The following is a 21267-nucleotide window of genomic DNA, read 5'->3' as shown; positions in this document are numbered from 1 at the left end:
ATCGCAAATAAGGATGCGATTTCAAGGGTGCCAGGGGTGTCCAAAGGACACCCTGTAGCACCTCTGAAAAGCAAATGTAGCCAGATGTTGCGCACACACATGTCCAAAGGACATGTGTGTGTGTAACATACCACTCAGAAAAATGCACTAAAGTGCATTTTTCTGAGTTTTCGCTATTTACCACGAAGTTACAATTTGTGGTAAATAGCAGCCAAATATTGCGAATTCGCAAATTAAAAATGGTTGATGAATTGCATTTAAGGAATCTCAAATAGAGAATCCTTAAATGCAATTCCTCGCAAATATGCGATTTCGCAATTACCGATTTTTGCATTTGGGATGATTAATCCCAAATGCAAAAATTGCGCTCGCAAAGGGTCAGATTCTGAGAATCTGGCCCTTTACGAGCGCAATTTCCTTTCATGAATCTAGCTGTAAATCTAATTTGTTCACTCCCAGTAATATGGAGATACAATTTAGTGACGAGTGCAGGTAGGACCTACACTACCTGCACCCTGTTCCTCTCTATAGTGAATTTTGTTAGATAGTCATATGCCATCAGGCAGCCCAACTATGATATGCAGTGGAAGGAAGCAGCCTGAGAAACACTTTGTTTTGTGGATCAACTGGTTGCAGGGTCCAGTATCTGTAAAGTTTTCAGGATCATTAAGAAGTTTAGAGTTGCAGGATTTTTCATCCACAACCAAGATAACCCTAATGTTTTTTACAGAGTGGCAGTGCAGTTGGGCCTGACAACATTCCCCTCTCTGTTCATTGATATACCAGGCAATACAAATTCTCCTCAGCCACACAGGACAGCACAATCGACATTTGGAAATGGAAGACAAGAAACTACCTTAGAGACTGGCTTAGAAGAGGATACCTCTTCATTGAATCAGATATCAAGTCATTTAAGGTCCTTAAAGGAGACTATAGCGAGACTGAGATGTAAAGCTACCACTAATGCCAGATTTATATCCGACACACCTCAATTAAGCCCCAAGCCAGCCAACACCTGACTCAATTTTAAAACTGGATAATTACAAATGAGAGTGACAGAAATATGTAAATTCCTGACAAACACAAATAATATTAAGAAGGCACCAGGAAAGAAGAAGTGAGGGATTGAGTTGGGGTGTACACTTACAACAAAAGAATGGGAAGACATTCTCTATAAGGCAACCATCACATCTAAAAGCTCTGTAGGAAGACTGTTGATGATTAGACACCAGACATACAGATGTTACACCACGATCAAGCTAAATGGGTGGGACCCCAATAGGTCTGATACATGTTGGCATTGTTTTGGGAGTGCAAGAAAACTACTGAATCTCTTGTGGCACTGTCCAAACGTCAAAACATATTGGCACAGCATTGTCAGTGCACTAGATGGGATGTTCAAGACAGCAATTCACAAATGGGGTCTGAGGGAACATGTCCATAGGGTTGGATTTTTTTACTCATTTAGGGACCACATTATCATGTACAGTTTACCAATGAATGTCCCTTGAGATATACATAAAATAACTTTTCAAGGGTTCTTTTCTCCTTGTATCATTACACACAAACCCGTGCTGGTTTAGGGTAGAGGTACTAAAGAAATGCCACGGATCCCTCCTGGACCAATAGGCATGAAATATGTCGACCTTTTAAGTGCATGGAAACTGCCACGGTCCATTACACACCAGTGACAGTTCTTTCCCAGTACAGTTTTTAACCCTGCCAAGGAGATCATATAGTATAACTTTTTTTTTACACTACTTAGGTCGTTTTAATCGCAGTTCTTTCTACGCACACTTTACCCTAGATTCACAGACCCTCCACTCACCCATATAGCTTAAAGAGAAGATCTCCACTAAAGAGCCCTCTGGCACTGCAGCGCCGACCCCATGAGGAGACAATTCCCAATGATGAAGCATGACACCCATCAGGTTGTGCGAGGGCTCTATCGTCCATCTAGGAAGCCCCTCCCCTTAATTGCTAAATCTCCACCTACACTTCACATTGTACATTATTTTTTCTTATAGGAACAGATACCCCCTTCTTTGTATTCGGATATTTCTAGGTCCAGGACTTTGCATTGTCCTTGCAGCCTCATTGGAACTGCTGCTGCACAATGCATCACTGACAGCAGCCTTGATGACGATGCAGGGCTCTGCATCACAAGCCCCGCTGCTTGGTACCGATGCTGCGCGATACATCTCCGACCAGCATCTGCATCACCTCAGCTGTATGACGCATCCTTGATGTGGGACTCCACAACCCATCACAACCAGAATTTCAGATACTCTTGTTCAGTGGACCTAACTGAGTCCCTATAGCTGGACCACTCTCCTTCGAGGTCGGCCTAAACTTGTGACTTCATCTCGATCTACTGTGACCAGATATCTACAGTTGGTGCTTTGTGTTTTTTGGCACTATTTTCACTTAAATCTTTAAAATTCTGCCTACCCGGTCTACCCCGACCAAATATGCCCAATTTGGGCTTTGTGCTATTTTGCCCTATTTCCAATTGAATCTTTAAAATTGCATATCTCCGGTTCTACTGATTAGATTTTTTTATTACATATTACTCTATTTTTCTAAATTGGTGTGGGATTTCTCTTGTGATGTTTCGCTTTATTACTGTTTGAAGTGCTGCATAAATGCTTTACACATTGCCGATAGGTTAAGCCTGACTGTTCTGTGCCAAGGTACCAGAGTCAGGTAGAACACAGGTTAATTTAGTTTCCTTGTGACTTCACCCTGACAAGGATTGTGGTTTCCGCTTGTAACTCAATTTCTTACACACATGCACTATAGTAATAGGGAACAAGAACCAAAGTGGTGGATGTTAGGACTTGTAGCTCATGCGAGAGCGTGGTGTCATGTACTAGCCTGCATTTTAGTCTAAGTACTAGCTGACTTTGATTAGTGGACTTATAGGGACCGTGGTTAATGTGATTTTGATGTTTTTTCTCAACTTCTGAAACCATCATGCAGACATGACGAAGAGAGCTTGTTCATGTGATTTAACTTATGTTTGCTGCACTTAATGCAATTGTGATCATTGATATCAGGATAGTTATATAATTTCAAACTATTTTTGTATGTGTACTCACCTGAATTGGTATTCATTTATTCTTTGGTGCACTAGAGCAAAACAATCAGATCACAGCAAGCTCCTGCAGGTCAAGAGTTTGCTGCTGTAAGATTGAGAGCGCCTTTGAAAGCACAATTCATATCATTGAATTGTCCCATTTAGGTAAAGCAGACAATAGATGTTCCTTAAAGTTTTTGCTTTTGAAACTAAGCTATATGCTGCCCCTTTGCGTCATCAGGTGTTGCGCTGGGATAGGTCCGTTAGTGTTGAGAGCCGCACAGTGATTGGTTGGCTTTTGCACTGGTTGTGCTGGGATTGTCTAAAAAGTTGTTGAGGCCATTTTGTAATTGTTCTACTGTTATAGAAGTTTGTATTGGGATTGGTTGACTCCAGTGTTTACCTACAAGCAAGAAAACATGGGGAATACTTCTATGAAGGCCACGAAGGCTATTTGAAAGAGAGATTTGCAACCCAAAGACTAATTGCAAGTAAGAGTTGCTACTCAAAGGCTTGCCTACCAGAGAGATGGCAGCACAGATAGGGTTATGTGTATACTTGTGGCTTAAAAACTGGCACAAGTACTCTGAGAAAGATGGGGATATGCAATTCCCTTCTTACAGCTCTTTTCATATAAAGAGACTTGAGAATCTGAGGAAAAGAATGCATGAGGTGAAACCCCAACGAGACCTGCACAATTTGAGGCTTTAAGTATTTTGGGCCAGGTAATCAATGTGGAAGATTCTCACACAAAATAAAATTGAAATTGGTTGAAAATATAATGGAATGAGAGCAAAAGGATCTGGCATGAATAGATGATGGATGCAGTAGTTGACTTCTGTGCAATTGTGAATGAAACTTCCGAACAGGAAAAATCCCCTACGAAGAAAAAGCAGGAGAATGGGAGAATAAAACAGGGACTAAAAGTGAAGAAGATGATACATTTGTGGATAATTTGTTGAGATCAAGATCTCCCCTTTTCAGTACACAGGGCAACCCCAACGGAGGCCCCCAAGGGAGTAGCAGCAACAGTGTCCCTTTAGATGCAAGTGCACCCGCACTATATGCAGAAATCAGGGCTCCCCAAACACCAGCAATCCAAAGTGTTACAACAATGCCAGCAGCCCTTGGCACTCCCCAGGAGAAAGTAATTGCTAGCGCCCTACAACACCAGCAAGTGTAGGTGTTCATCCTGCACTAAGCACCGGAAAGAGAATCTACTGCCAGATTTGCAATAGTGTGGCTGCAACACCTGTATCATCACTTTACCCTAAAGAAAGTGCCTCCCAAAAGATTAGCACTCTGCAGTTGAAAACTGAGGTTGAGAAGATTTTGAAGGAAAATCTTGGCTTGGATTTTTTGATACACTATAGCAAAGGTGACTTGTTGTATATGGGCAAGGAGTGTGCTAGAATTGTGTGTGAGGCACATGCAAGGATAACGGCTTTAGCTGGGAGTTTGGGTTTGATATGTCACAAATTTAGAAGTTATGAAAGAATTACATTGAAAGGCTTGAAAACCCATGTCAAGGAATTGGTGGATAGTATCAGAGAGTGGGGAGGTTAAGAAAAATACAATGGTCAAAAAAGGAAAGGTCAAAAGTGAGAAAGAAGAAGGTGGAGACTGAAGGTGAGAATGGTGGAGGTACCAATGGTGAGAGTACCCTGTCAAGAGAGGTCCAGAGAGGAGCATACATCCATAATCCGTGGATTTGAGAAAACATTTCTATTTCACAAACAGTCTGCCAAAATTGAGAGAGGACCCAGACAAATGGTACTCCCCGGTGAATAGAATTGTTACTATCTCAAGGTCTTGTGGAAGGATCCAGACATCTTCTTTGAAGTGGTGGTTTTCAAGGATTTGTGGATAGAGTGTAAGAGAGCTCTAAACTGGACTTCCCAAGAGAGCAGTGAATTACAATGCCCCTTCTTCCTTGGTCAAGGCTAAATATCATGCTGTATTTGCACATTTGAAAACAAAGGTACTACAGAAGGAAGTTAACTGGCTACAAAAGGTTGAATACGACGCGGGAATTTTAGGAATCAGTATTTTTTTTTAAACATTGATTCCGGTTTACAGGGAACATAATGGAATTGAAAATCTAAGAATTTGAACAGATTTGTCTTGACTTTTGTGCATGGTTTGCTCCCAGAAACAAGTGCTCAGATACAGCAGAATGTGATTTGTTGACAATCAAAGTCTCTTATGAAATCCTTCAGTATGCAAAATACTGCTGTGATACTCAAACTGCAAAAGAGACGTACATGATAGCACAAGCAAAGTTAGCACAGAAGGGTGCTCCAAGAAGTTCAGTCATAGTGTATTCAGGTTCGATCCTACACTTGGTGTGAATGTAGACATGCAAAGAGTCCCTATTCAGTACATGCAGGGAGGCAATGTAGTCCAACCGGGGATAGACAGAGGATATGTTGGTGGTATGAATATTAGTGCTTTGTAGAATATTACCCCTTGCCACATCTGCAATAAGGTCAGCCATTGTAAGAGAGAATGCAGATTTAAATATCACAGAATACAATTTTTGCTCAGATACAGAATGCCATGACACAAAGTGGGGGAAGCAGTTAGAAGTCCAAATACCGAAGGCCCCTTTGCACATCATGCAAAACCTGAGATTCATGAGACCAATATGCCCCAAGCCCCCATGGTACAACCACAGATGCAAAATGGCGGCTTAAGATTCCAGCCCCATCCCAGAGTTCAGCAGAATTCATTAATGATTAAAACACCATGCTTCTCTGGGCCCCATGATGTTTGAGAGTCCCATCAGATACAATCAGTCGAAATGACGGTGCCCGAGTGGGGAAGACGACTGCGTACTTCGCACAATTCTAGAGGTAGAACAGAGTGGCCCATATGTAGAAGGTGAGGTGAATGGTCATCCAAAGTCATTCTTGATTCCTACTGAAGCTACCTGTGCAACTGTTGAGACCCCAGACCTACCACTGTTGGGAAAAAAGATCCAAGTTGTAGACGGTACAAAAAAAGCAGTGTACAAACAAAATCTAAGCCTCAGTTCTGGTGAAAATAGGTTAGATCACAGACAATCACCAATTTGTCATATGTGATTCAAGTCTTGTGAACCTACTGGGAAGGGATTTGCTCTTAAAGTAAATTGTGTAATCTACTGCATGCCAAAAGGTATGGAAATAGACACTCATGAAAGTTGATGCAGAATTTAAAATAAACCCCCAAGAGTCAGTATTTAGGCTGTTCCCTCACAAAGGAAGATGCACATTTGGATCTTAAAGAGACAATGAAGGAAGAACCATGCTTTTTACAGGAAAATGAGTTATGCAAACTACGAATGCAAAGCCCTACAAAATCACATTGAGGCAGACTGCAGTTCTTCCACAAATGTCCCAACGCAACCTCTTACCAGAAGCAATAGCTGGTATAACACCTACCCTCCAACGCATGTTAGAACAGAGCATTCTAAAGGAAGTCTTTGTGAGTAAATGTAACTCTCCGTTATAGGCTCTTCAGAAACCAAATAAAGATGGAGGATAGAGGTGGATCTTAAACAATAAACCAAATTGTCATTCCATGCTGTCTTGTGGTACCGAATCCTGCTGTTATCATTTTGCAAATTCCCCCTGATACTGAGTGGTTTACAGTCATCAATGTGTGCCATGCATTCATCTCCATTGCTCTACATGAGGACAGCCAATAGCTTTACACATTCAGATTCCATGATAACACCCTTGTGTTTGATCGGGCTCCTCAGGGGTATGTAGAAAACACCTAATTCGATTACCAGACACTGAGGGAAAATCTAAAGCTAGTTGCCTTGTAATTCAAAATGTGTTCAATACCCCAATGATCTGCTCATGGCATCTATGTCCAAAGAAGCCTACAGGCAGGACAGAATTCCCATGCTCAACCATCACAGTGAGAATGTAGACAAGGTTTTCCCTGATAAATTAAAGTACTGTCAGAAGGAACTCTATTATCTAGGGCACCAAATTAAGAAAGGACCAAGAAGAGTGTCCTTCACCCAGAGGGAGGTGAAAATGTTTTTGGGAATGGTGGGCTACTTTCACCGGAGAATTCCCTACTTTTCTCTAGTGACAAACCCCATACAGAGGCTCACGCACAATGACATCAGAGACGCCGTGCCATGTGATTAGAAATGTGGAGCTCAGAAACTTAATTTGCAGCACTTCCAATCTAGGAATGCCAGACTACAATAAAGAGTTTACTTTGTACTGTTATGTGTGATGGATGTGCATTGCATGTTGGCAGAGACCCTGATGGAAGTGAAATCGCCAATAGCATACTTCTCAGCTACGCTCAATCCAGAGCCCGCTGTGCTTCGTGGTTGCCTAAAATCAATTGCTGATGTCAGTCTGAGAGTGCAGCAGAATAAGGTCATCACAATGGGTTACCTACTCATTGTGATGGTCTGGCATTCAATTGAAATCCTCTTGACTGCCACTCGAACTCAACGCATGACTAGTATTCGCCTTACTAAGCATGAACAGGTGGCTTTGGAAGTTGAGAATGTGTAATTAAGGTGCAGTAATATATTCAACCATACTATTATTTTGCAGCTACCTGATAGTGAATCTGAAGAGGATAAGTTCTTCCATAGTTGTGGTGATGTAATAGAGTTATACACTGTCCAGAGACCAAACATTCTGGATGTACCACTCAAATAGTCTGATCAAGCGCTATTTGTAGCTGGCTCTTGTTTGAGAGACACACATAGAATTTTGAGAGCACCATATGCAGTTTTCACTATGACTGGTGCTGTGGAAGCTTCTTACATGTGCAATACAACCTCTGCACAAGTAGCTGAATTAATTGCGGTAAAGGGTATGCTTCATGTCAAATGGGCTGAGGGTTACCATTTATACTGACAGCCAATATGGAGTCAGCACGATTCATGAATTCAGGCAGCTATAGTCGCCAGGAGATTATTTGACCTCCTCTGGTTCCCCTATACAAAATAGTATGCATGTCTTGAATTTGTGAAGCTCACTCCAGTCACTCAGTGAAATAGCAGTTGTGAGATGTGCTGCGCACAAGAATGGCAATGATTGTGTCATCACTGATAATGGTTGTGCAGATGAGATTCTCAGTTATTTTGCCCTTGAGTGTAACACATTTCACTTGGACAATCCATGCAATGATGAAAATGAAAGTGTCGTGAATATGTTACTAAACTCTGTGCATACCTTTAATGAGCTCCAAGAGCTTCAAAACAACGTGTCTGAGATTGAGAAAGAAAAATGGGAAAGTGCAAGTTAATGAAGGATGCTGGCGAGATCTGGGTATCTAGTGATGGAAAGCCAGTTCTTTCTAATTCCTTGTGTAGGGCAATGCCTCTTCTTGCATGGTTTGCCCCCACTTTTTGCCTGATGTGATTTCGAACTGTAAGTGCACTGTATCCCTGCTAACCAGGTTCCCAGTGCGAGTTCTCTTTCCGAAACACTATAACATGATTGGCCCAACTTCAGCTACCCCTATAAGTCCACAGTAAATTGTACCTGTGGCACCTAGGGGATGGGTACTAAAGAGTGTTCTCTAAGGCTGCAGCATTGGTGTGCCACCAGGTACCCCTCACCAAGGCTATGCTCTCTTCCAGTGCAGCTGTGTGTCTTGGTGCAGAGAAATTCAGAGTCATGCCACACACACACTACATAAGATATAGGTAAGTCACCCCTACTACAGGCCTTTAGCCATAATGCAGGGTGCACTATATCCTATGTTAGAGCATGTCAGCATGAGCAGATATGCCCCCTACAATGTCCAGTTTGTTCTGAGATATTGTAAGTGCACAGGGAAGCCATAAGGAGTACATGGGCTGGATACTTGCCAAAATGAGCTTCCTAGCTCACTGATTTCTAAGATGTTTGGTAGGAAACATATTGTCTTAATAAATCCTCATTGATGCCAGTGTTGGATTTATTGATAAAGTTACACAGGAGACCCTTCTAGAGGGTCCCCCGAAAACCTTCCAAGCACTGGTGTGGTCTCTGACTTGTTTTTGCAAGTCTGCCACCAGCAGACATGTTTCTAATCTGTTGGGGTGAGAGCCAGTGCTCTCAGGGGACGAAGACAAAGCCTGCTCTGGGCGGAGGTGCATCACACCTCCTCCAGGACAGGATGTCCTTCCTGGGCAGGAAGCTTCAAAGGCGCTGCCACCTTTGAAATCCAACTCAGGAACCTCCAGATCCTGCTCCACTTTTGGCTGGAGGGAAGGTGGGAAAATGAGTTACGATAGGAAGAGCGTCCCCACTTAGCCTACAGCACCCCTAGGATTGGGCAGGTGATGTGAACCCCTCTCGTCAAATTCCACCATCTTGGGATGGTGGAGAAACAACTTGTCAGGGCCATGGTAGTTCCCCTTCCCACAGAAGTGGTCACTAGAGGGTGTAGACACCCTAAAGGTAGGTAGCCCATTGGCTACTACCTGCCTACCCTTGCAACACCCCTAAATTCAGAATTTAGGTGGCACCCTCAGGCCTGGACATCAGGTTTGGTGGACAAGAGAAGACAAGGACAAATATGACCTGCTACATGAGAACTGAAGCCCTGCTACAGAAGAAAAAGGTGCCAAACCCTGCCTGCTGCCTCAAGGACTCGACAATCACTGCCTGCTGTGTTGTTCTGAACCTGGAAGGATTCCAAGAACCCCGGAGCACCTCCAGAAGTCACTGAGAAGCTAACTTGGAGGGAAGCTATCACTCTGCTGCACACCGCAGGCACCAATCCTGTGAAGTCCAGTTTATAGACTTGCTGCTCCCCAACAACCTCGACGCAGCACCAAGGAAGAAAAGGTATAACAGCTCCAGAGGGTCAGATCTGTCTTCACACCAAGTTTTAGACATCAGAACCTACCGGAGCCAAGGCATACCAATACCCGGGGTAGTGGACCCCCAGCGGGAAACACCCAGAACAAGAGTCCACACCAGACTCCCAAAACACCAGAAGTAAGCACCCTTCAAGGGACATCAAGACACCTAAAACCTAGTTATGGTGTAGCCCAGCTGTCCCAAGAGTTCCTCTCCAATTTGCTTGCCCCTGACCTCAAGGACCTCAGGATGCATAACACCTGGCTGACCTGTTCGCTCTGCACTCAGCTCCACCAGCCCCGGCACCTACCAACCAGCTGTGCTCCCATGGTCCCCAAGCCCTTGCGACCTCCTCCCTCAAAGGAGCCCCCTCAGACTTACCTGTAAGTCCTCCTGTACAGTGTACTTTCAAGTACCCCTCTTTGCCTCTGTGCACCAGCTATCAAACCCTCAGCACTCTGCTCCCGGCTGATCCGGTATGCTCCCGAACTTCTCCTGCTGGAAATTTGGACCTGGTCCCGATATCGACCTAAAACGCGAAGGTGAACCTTGTGAAAGCATTGCCTGATTTGATATGCATTTTTCTCCATTGTTTCCAACAGTGCGTAATTATCTGCTTTTACCTCTGCATACCATTTGGGAGCCAGCTTCCTACACCATGTTGCTGGTGATGGTTTGATATTTACGTGACCCAACCCTCATTGACAAAGATGCAAACGTGTAGACCTTCAAACAGTAGTGATACACCCCACGCGTTCATATCCCATTGAGAACTTATGTCAAAGATGTATTGTGTGTCAAAAAATTGAGCAAAAGACTACTGTGCCTATGATCACAAAGGGATGTCAGATGGCCCAATTAACTACCTTCAAATCAATTTTTCTTGAAATACACTACTGTAGCCATCTGCGGTATATCCTAGTTATAGTGTGCTTATTCTTGTGCTAGGTCAAGGCATATGGAACAAGGAGGTATAATAGTCTGACTGTGATCAAATTTCTCTTGAGAGAGTTGATCCCTAGTTTAGGCATACCTGTTTATCTTGAGTCAGACCAAGGTAGTCATGTTAAAAGTGAAGTGATGCAGTTGTTATGCAATGCTTTGCGAATCAACCATAAGTTTCACTGCTGGTACAGACTGCAGGTATCCAGAGTAATTTGGAGAGTCAAAGAGACAAATACAGATATGCTGGCAATAGCATGTGCCTCCACATTTTCCAAATGGTCAGATGTGCGCCAGCTGGTACATTCAGAGTACCCCCTACATCTGAGCAGGATTCTCCCCCTACAAAATCTTGATAGGGAGGTTCATTAGAATTCCTTACATTACTGCAGCTGTGCTTGTAAATATTACAGATGACATAGTTTTCAACTATTGCACAGGACTGGCTGCTGTGGTGCGTTCTATCTCTCACCAGGTTGACTTGGTACTCCAGCAATGAGACCCACATCTTGCCACAACCTGAAACCAGGTGAATGGGTTCTTATGAAGAAACATGTGTGCAACTCATAGTCCTCTTCAAGTAATTCTTGTTACCAAACCTGCTGTGAAATGTGTAGCCTTACCAAACTGGATACATGCCTTGCATACAAGGAGAGTGAGACAATCAGAATAAGAAAAAGGGACGACAACCACTGATTTTCAGAGTCCAGTTCGACAAACACTGATTTTCAGAGTCCAGTTCAATTTGAAGTATCTGAGGCATCAGCGGTAGAAGAAAAAGAAGAGGTCCTACCTGAGAGTCCGCAGCATCAACTGCCTGATCAGCAGCCAGAGAAAATCCCAAAAGAGGCATAAGGGTCTTAAGCTGAGGGAGAAACACAGAGACCAGAACTAGGCACCACATTGGGCAAGACCCTGGCGAGCTCTGGAGAACAGAGAACAATCAAGCAGGAACCTGTGCACAGACAGTTGAAGACGACGCAGGAGAAGCACCAGGGGTAAATCCAGAGTCTGAAAGTGGAAATGTGCCCCAAGAAGCAGAAGACACAATTACCTCAATTAATATTATTATTATTATTAAATTAGTTTTGTAACGCGCGCAGCTACCCAAAAAGGGTTTCCCGGCGCCTAGCACACAAATTGCTAGAAAAGGAGCAGTCAAGAACCATTTGCTACTAAAAGAGAAAAGCTGAAATAGGACGGGTCATTCTTCAAGGACACCGGAAGAGAATTCCAGATTTTGGGGCGAAGACAAGAAAAGCAGTGGCCTCCCATTCTTGCAAGATTAAATCTGGAAATCATGAAGTCTCCGTGGGCAGGGGACGAGAAGGAATGTAAGGATAGATGAGCTCTTGCAGATACGCTGGTGCCACACCTTGTTTGATTTTAAAGATGTAACACAGGGTTTTAAATTTAATTCTTTGATCAATTCGAAGCCAGTGAAGGTCACGTAAATACGGCGAGATGGAAGCCTGTCTAGGAACTTGACAAAGAAGGCGTACTGCAGAGTTCTGAACTACCTGTAGCTTTCTCACTACCGAGATAGAGAACATTGCCGTAATCGAGGCGAGAGGTGATGAGTGCCTGGACTACCGTGCTTTGGGTTGAGGCAGGAAGCATCCAAATGATCTTACAAAGCCACCTCAAGATCGTGAAACAGATGGCAGCAACACTCGCCACCTGTTGTCTCATAGAGAGACTATCATCAATAACGATGCCCAAATTATGGACATGGGTGACAGGTAGGGGAAAGGAACCCACTTCCTGAGGTCAATGGTGAGTGTCCCATAGGTCCTTGTGCTTGCCCAGGATAAGGACCTCAGTCTTATCCCCAATTCAAAAAGTTAAGGCACATCCACTCTGTCACTTGCCGTATGCCGCACTGAAGGGCAGATGTCGTAGCGTCTTTAGTGGTGGAAAGTGAAAAGGCAATCTGAGTATCATCCGCATACGAATGTAGGGAAGACCCGCCTCTTCCACAATCTCTGCCAGAGGTGTGACATAGATGTTGAAGAGCAGGGGGCTTAAAATGGATCCCTGTTGGACTCCATGTGCTGATACGCAGATCTTGGATGATGCCTTAGCAGAAAAGACTTGAAAAGTGCGACCATCAAGGATTGAAGCAAACCAGGATAGGGCAGTGCCGTCCAGCCCAAGAGACCTGAGGGCGTTAAGCAAGATGTTATGTGACACAGTGTCGAATGTGGCACTCAAATCAAATAGAATGAGTGCCGCAGTTTCCCCTTGATCTAAATGCTGGCGCAGTTTCTCAGTAACCCCAAGCAGAGCGGTTTCAGTTGAAAAGTTGGCTTTGAACCCGGATTGCGAATAATGAAGAAAGCCAACTTTGTCTATGTGTTGTGTCAGTTGTGTATTGATATGTTTCTCCAAAATTTTGTAGAAAGCCGGAAGCAGAGATATGGGTCTAAAGTTAGATAGTACAGAAGGATATGCCCCGGCCTTTTTGAACAAAGGGATGACCATGGCTCGCTTACACTCGGGGGGGTACTAAGGCCTCCCGCATAGAGGCGTTAAGAAGATCGATAAGGACGCCTTTAGATGTGGCAGAGAGCTGACCAAGGATGTTAATAGGCAAAGGATCAAGTGGAGACCCAGATTCAATGGGCCTCATTTATAAGGCCTTGCGTCAGTTTTGCGCTTCCGACGCATCGGCGGCGTAAAACATGCCTCCTGTTGCGCTCTATTTACAAAGTGACGCATCTAAGCAGATGCGTCACTTTGTAAACCCCTGCGCTACATTATACCTGCGTCAGGTATAATGTATGCAGGGGGGCTTTTCCCCGCAAAAAGCTTCGTAGAAGTGACGCAGTGAAATCTATGAGATTTCACTGCGTCTCTTCTAGGACACTGTTGCGTCAAAATCTTGCGCCTGCCTCACAGTAGGCATAAGACTGATGCAAGCCCTTTCACATGGGGGTTGCCCCCTGTGAAAGGAAGCATTGCTAGAGTTGCGTCACTTTTGTGACACACTCCAGCAATGCGTCACTTTTGCGCTTACAGATACGTCAGAAATACTGACGTATCTGTAACTCCTTGCGACATGATGCATCATACATTAAATATGACGCATCAGGTATGTCGCAAGGAGTGCGCACTTAGAAGTGACGCATCGCTGCTTTCGCGCAGCGATGCGTCATTTCTCATAAATGAGGCCCAATATGTTTAAACAATTTTGGAGAGACGCATCTTCAAAAGGGTGCCAGGAAGAAATCTTGGCTATCTGGTCACAATTACTGTGATATGTAGGGTCAAATGGAGAAGCCATACTGCACAAGGAAGGGGAAGGAGCAGAGAGTGACTTGTAAATAAGTTCAACCTTCTGAATAAAGAAGTCAGCGATGTTGTTACATTGATTTTCATCAAGGACAGGAGGAGGGATGGTATCAGAGCCAGCTAACTTCTTCACTACCGAAAATAGAGCCCGAGGACGATTAGATGCCTTAATTATTGTGTTAGCAACGTAGAAAATGCGTGCCTCTTTACATGCTAAATGATAACTTTTAAGAACAGCTTTATAAGCATATTTACAAGTTAAAGAGTACGATCTCCTCCATCTTCTTTCTAGTGCTTTACATTTAGACTTAATAACTTTAAGATCGTTTGTAAACCATGGGGCAGGGGGGGTGATGAGTAAAGCTGCGTTTGGGTACAGGGGGCAGACAGATGCCAATGGTATTAGTTAGTCAGTCTGAGACAGCAGTATTTAATGAAAGCAAAGGTAAAGTGACATCAGGTATGCTAGTAGACAGAATAGTATTAATAGACTCCATATTCAACTTGCCCCAAGATCTGAGACTACCTGAGCTAGTAGGAGGGGCCACTACCCTAGATGTGGAAGGCTGCAGGTTGAATGGAATTATAAAATGGTCAGACCAATCTAACTGAAGCGCAGGAGTACTACAGTCATAGCAAAGATTGGACAAAATTGGATCCAGAAGGTGTCCCGCCTTATGAGTAGGGCCCTGATTGCATAACCTTAAGCTTAGAGCCTCCAAATCAGATAAAAAAAGGGTGGCAGATGTTATTCTGATTATCTTCTAGGTGAATTTTCAGGTCACCTAGAATTGAAGACATATGAACAAAGAATGAAGCTATGTAAAAGAGAGTGCTGACAAGATAAAGAAGGCCAGAGACCATTAGAGAGAAAAGAGGGCTAGAAGACAAGAGTACTCAGAACATGAAAAGCTTAGCGGCAGTAACAGTGAGCAGCCAAAAGTCAAGAAATCAAGAAGGTTAGGAAAACTGAACTCGAAGTACTCATTCCCTAAATGTAATTACTTTGTGAGATGTGACTATAAGATTGTCTTCAAAGACCCCAATGAAATGCAGAACTGGTAGTCAAAAGCTTGACAGCTGTCAAAAAAACATATGTTTGAACGATACAGGAGGCAAAAAAAACCTTTCGGGAAGAAAGCCAAAACAAAGTGTTGGTATACAGGTGAATGGTCAGTACTATGGAGGGGATCTTCTTTATTGGGAAATTATGCCCTCACACACCTGTGAAGGTGTCATGCTTCATTATCCGGCGTTTGCTCCTCCTGTGAGAGGGCTCTTTGGCAGAGATCTTTTATGTAGAATGCTGTTATGGTGAGTGCAGGTGTGTGGAGAAAGTAAGGGAGTGCATTAGAAATACCACTGAGGTACCGACAGATCAATTTATTGCAGGGTCCCCCTGGTAAGGTTAAAAAACATACAGCTAGATTCATCAAAGTCCCGTTTTGCGAGTCTGTAATAGAGATTCATAAGGAATCGCTATTAAGGACTTGCAAAATGGGTAATGTAGGAATTGCAAATAATATCGCGATTCCTACATCTTCCTTATTTGCAATTAGCAAATTGCTAATCGCAAATAAGGAATAACTCCTCATTCATTCCTATGGGCCTAAAGGCCCATAGGAATGAATGAGGAGTTATTCCTTATTTGCGATTAGCAATTTGCTAATCGCAAATAAGGATGCGATTTCAAGGGTGCCAGGGGTGTCCAAAGGACACCCTGTAGCACCTCTGAAAAGCAAATGTAGCCAGATGTTGCGCACACACATGTCCAAAGGACATGTGTGTGTGTAACATACCACTCAGAAAAATGCACTAAAGTGCATTTTTCTGAGTTTTCGCTATTTACCACGAAGTTACAATTTGTGGTAAATAGCAGCCAAATATTGCGAATTCGCAAATTAAAAATGGTTGATGAATTGCATTTAAGGAATCTCAAATAGAGAATCCTTAAATGCAATTCCTCGCAAATATGCGATTTCGCAATTACCGATTTTTGCATTTGGGATGATTAATCCCAAATGCAAAAATTGCGCTCGCAAAGGGTCAGATTCTGAGAATCTGGCCCTTTACGAGCGCAATTTCCTTTCATGAATCTAGCTGTAAATCTAATTTGTTCACTCCCAGTAATATGGAGATACAATTTAGTGACGAGTGCAGGTAGGACCTACACTACCTGCACCCTGTTCCTCTCTATAGTGAATTTTGTTAGATAGTCATATGCCATCAGGCAGCCCAACTATGATATGCAGTGGAAGGAAGCAGCCTGAGAAACACTTTGTTTTGTGGATCAACTGGTTGCAGGGTCCAGTATCTGTAAAGTTTTCAGGATCATTAAGAAGTTTAGAGTTGCAGGATTTTTCATCCACAACCAAGATAACCCTAATGTTTTTTACAGAGTGGCAGTGCAGTTGGGCCTGACAACATTCCCCTCTCTGTTCATTGATATACCAGGCAATACAAATTCTCCTCAGCCACACAGGACAGCACAATCGACATTTGGAAATGGAAGACAAGAAACTACCTTAGAGACTGGCTTAGAAGAGGATACCTCTTCATTGAATCAGATATCAAGTCATTTAAGGTCCTTAAAGGAGACTATAGCGAGACTGAGATGTAAAGCTACCACTAATGCCAGATTTATATCCGACACACCTCAATTAAGCCCCAAGCCAGCCAACACCTGACTCAATTTTAAAACTGGATAATTACAAATGAGAGTGACAGAAATATGTAAATTCCTGACAAACACAAATAATATTAAGAAGGCACCAGGAAAGAAGAAGTGAGGGATTGAGTTGGGGTGTACACTTACAACAAAAGAATGGGAAGACATTCTCTATAAGGCAACCATCACATCTAAAAGCTCTGTAGGAAGACTGTTGATGATTAGACACCAGACATACAGATGTTACACCACGATCAAGCTAAATGGGTGGGACCCCAATAGGTCTGATACATGTTGGCATTGTTTTGGGAGTGCAAGAAAACTACTGAATCTCTTGTGGCACTGTCCAAACGTCAAAACATATTGGCACAGCATTGTCAGTGCACTAGATGGGATGTTCAAGACAGCAATTCACAAATGTCACCGGGCTTGTGTGCCGCAAAACAGGCTCTTATGGCATTGTGGACAAAAAGTAAAGTCTGACAAACCATAGAGAATGCCTATATAGTTTAGGATTGTTTGGGATCATCTAAGAATGTTCGAAAGTCACAATGATGTTTTGATCAAAGAGCAGCAAGTTTGGGGAGACCTGGGTGCCTTCATGGCCTACTTTTCTTCAGAGTTAAGAGAGCTCACTTTCTTTGGCAGTCAGGCAACCACTGCAGGCCAATCCCCCAAGCAGCTCTTCAGCTTAGAAATAGTCTCTCCTCAGTTTCTTCAGGTTCCGCTCCTCAGCAAAGGTTTCTTCCTGTTTGTCCAAAAGTGATCTAAATTCTTGGGATCAGGGTCCCACTATTTATACCCCAAACTCCTTTGTCCTCTGAGGGCAGAGGGGCCTTTGTGTAATCCAAAACAGTTCTGGTCAGTCCAGGAGCACTCTGTTTACAGGACTTCTTCTTTCCTTTCATGGTGCAGGGCAGAAACAGGAGGTGGAGCCAGCATTGTGGAGGGAAGGCACAGCACTGGAGCACTCTGTTGACATAACTCCTTCTCCCCTTTCACAGTGCAGGGCAGAGACATCAGACACACCACAGGAGGTGGAGCCAGCATTGTAGAGGGAAGGCACAACCCGATTCAGGTCCCAGGTGCAACTCCTCCCACCCATCTAGATGCAGATCTCTCTATTCACCACTGGGTTGACTCACCTTGTCTCCTGGAATCTCCAAACCCCTGTCACTCAAACTCCAGACAAGGAATACACAACCTAGCAGAGGCAGGCTTGGATAGTTAGACAAGAAAATACCTACTTTCCAAAAGTGGTATTTTCAAACTCAGAATGTTAAAATCAACTTCACTAAAAGATTTATTTTATCATTCTGAGTTCAGGCATACTAAACTCGAATTTCTACTGTGTTCCCTGAGTCAGTTAGGATTATAGTAATAATCTAACTGCCTATTCTGGCCTATGGAGAACAGTTAGCCTTGCAATAGTGAAAAACGAAAATCACTGTAATTCACTATTAGGACATGCCACACACACACACCAGGGCTTGTCCTACCTTGTACTTACAATGCACCCTGCCCTTGGGCCCACCATAGTGGTGTCTGACATGAAGAGAAGGGAAGGTTAGGGACTGGCAAGTGGGTGCACTTGTCCAGTCAGCATGGCAGTACCAGAATGCACACAGGCTCTGCAATGGCAGACCTTAGACACACATTTACAGGTTGCTGCTTCTGTGGGTGGCACAACCAGTGCTGCAAGCCCACCAGCAGCATTTGGATTACCAGCCCTGGGCACTCCGGGTGCACTGTACTAGGGTCTGACAGGTAAACCAAACCGCCAATCACTAATTCATACAATAATTTACAATAGGGAGCACTTGCACTGTGGCACTGGACAGCATTGGCACAGTGCCCAAAGCATCTAACACCAGCAAAAACACATGAGGCAACAGCAAAAATGGAAGGGAGACCCACGCCAAGGTGTCAGGTCTAACATCTCCCCTTCAAGCATTTGTTACCTCTTACTTTCAAAACTGTTTTCCTTCATGGGAGGTGGAGGTCGATAAAAAAATCACTTCAATTGAGAATAAAAGCAAGCATCTCCACCACTTGATACACTATACTAGCTTTAACTAGATATCGCTTACCAAGCAGCGACGGCTGTCTGGCTGTTAACAACCTATGTGTACTTACTGTGTACTTATGGTCCATTCATTGCTCATCATTGGTTGACTTCATTGTAACTCACTTGCTTGCTTCTTATCTGATAGCCTGCCTTTTTCTTCTTACTGTGTTTGTCCTTCCCCTGGAGTACAACTCCATTACAATCGTTTTGATTGGTTGACTTTTTTTATTTTTAATTTTCAAAAAACTTTTATTGAATATTAGCAAAGTACAGCATCATTGATTGGGTGACTTGCATCCTTACACTGCTCACGTTTAGAGAACTACTTTTTTCTTTCTTAGTTAGGCACTCCATGAGAGTGCAAGTATTATCCAACTCTTTCCCTCATGTGCCAGACCAACTGCCAAATACCAGCCACTCATCCCCTGTGTTGTTCCCTCTCATATGCTTTTTATCCCAAACACCCCAACCCTCTGTGTTGCTCTCTCCCTTGTTTGCCTTTGCCCCTGTTCCCTGATGTGAAATATTTTCTGTTAGAGCATCTGGAAGGCAACACTAGGCCACAGCGAATTGTCAATGCTCATGTATTTATATCTACTGCACTAAGGGTCATCTTAACTGCACTGTTTGTGCTATTTGTGGCAAGTTCCAATGGTCTAGTTTCTTTTCATGGTGGAAAAAGTCATGAAAAAAAGACAAAGTGCATTTTCCCTAATGAACTGATTTCTTAAATATGTATGATTTTTTCATATATGCTTCAAAAGTATTTTCTGTTTCTCTAGTGGCTGTTACATCCCAGAAAACCCAGTGTTCATACAGTGCACCGGAGAAGAGAGGAACAGCCACATGTAAGTTACTTGCGAAGCTTTTTCAACCTCTGTTTAGGTTTATAAGGTTTACTAGATTATGAGAATTCATCCATAATTTCTTGAACTTTTATTTTTGACTCACACACAATCTATTTTACTGTAAATAAAAGTTTTAAACCAATACATCGATAGAGACAGGAGGCCAAGGCGTTGTGAATAAAAAATAATGTGTGTATTTAACTATTTTACAGACAATATGGCGGTCATGCTTGTCATATGAAGGCTTGTTTATCCCACAGCAGTTTGCAGAAGCCCCCTTCTTGTGTGCAACCTAACTGATAATTGGGGGAGGGGAGGGGTTGGTGTTTAATTTTATCAATAGGCAAAGTCAGTCCAATACTATTTTAGATTTGGTAACATTTGAAAGCTTGCTGACCTGATCATTCTGCATACTGATGAACCATTTTGTTGTCTAGCAGAAAACTAGCAAGAAACGGATTGATGAGGTGCTATAATGGAACCATCTTCCATTAGATGCTCCTTTGGTTTAACAGAGAGCTGCAGGAGGCCACATTTGAGCTAAAGCGGGCCGAAAGAAAATACCTTAGATTGTATGATCTATGATCCATCCCTTGAGGTTGCCTAAAAGCCAGCGTCACACATATAGAAAGTAGCCATAGCCATAAAGAAAGTGAACTCACAGTGAAATGTGTTCACAGTCATCAATTACATTATAGGTAACTCCTCCCCAGGGGCTAAGAGGATCATGCTGGGGAACTTTGCAATTTGTTATCATCTGTTTTTTTAACATAGCTTCTAAAGTTCCAAGCTGATGTTGATATTACTACATGTAAGGAGAAGGTTGATTCACCACTTATTAGACAGGCCATTGAATTGAGCAGTAAGAGGCCTCTATGTAGGCTGAATTAGTTCAAAGTATGCCTTCGGAGAAGCTCAGCTCTAAGACTAAATTGTGCAATTTTGGCTCACCTTTCGACATTCTTCTTCTAAAACATCCTTCTGGATTTACCTAGCTTGACCCTTTCGATTTTAAGAATCATTTTATCCTGGGGGGCGCTATAGGGCGCACGTACAGGATGGACGCCTTTTGGTGAGGCTCCTGTAACCTGGGCCTAATATCCTCAAGTAATCCTTCTTAACCTGGTCATACATCGGCAATAACTCACTAGGACTGCTGCATATCCTGTCCTCCACCCTCGGCGAAAGTTTGGTGCGGATCGGCTGCGGTGGGTCTGAGAACGGAGAGAGGAAGATTTGCCGTGACGGACGTGGAGGATGGGACCGGTGGGCAGGACGGCGGCGACTGGCAGGAAACTCCGTGGTCCACACGAGGCAAGTAGGCCTCAACGGTCTGCGCCGCACACTGCGGAGGCGGTGGCTTCGAACCCCCAGCTTGCAGGGGCAGTCACGGGGGCACAACTGCTTGACTGCGACGCTGCAGCACAGACCATCGCGCCCACACGACGAGAGAGGGGCGGAATCCGGCAAAAACGTGGGGGATCGGGCACGGCTGGTCACGATCGCCGCAGGGGCTTGAGGCGCGATCCGCAGGCTACGTCACTGCAGCA

The 21267-nt window shown here is 43.6% G+C and overlaps 1 protein-coding gene across 1 annotated transcript in view; it reads left to right on the top strand.

Moving 5' to 3' along the window:
- Positions 1-21267, top strand: part of GPLD1 (glycosylphosphatidylinositol specific phospholipase D1) — a 586386-nt gene that overhangs the window by 296064 nt on the left and 269055 nt on the right. Inside the window, exon 11 of the mRNA XM_078685714.1 lies at positions 19652-19717. Coding sequence (XP_078541840.1) covers positions 19652-19717 — 66 coding nt within the window. The remainder of the gene's footprint in view (positions 1-19651; positions 19718-21267) is intronic.

This window comes from Lissotriton helveticus, chromosome 4_1 (genome assembly GCF_964261635.1).
Source record: "Lissotriton helveticus chromosome 4_1, aLisHel1.1, whole genome shotgun sequence".
Taxonomy (NCBI): domain Eukaryota; kingdom Metazoa; phylum Chordata; class Amphibia; order Caudata; family Salamandridae; genus Lissotriton; species Lissotriton helveticus.
This window is presented reverse-complemented; position numbering and strand designations above follow the sequence as displayed.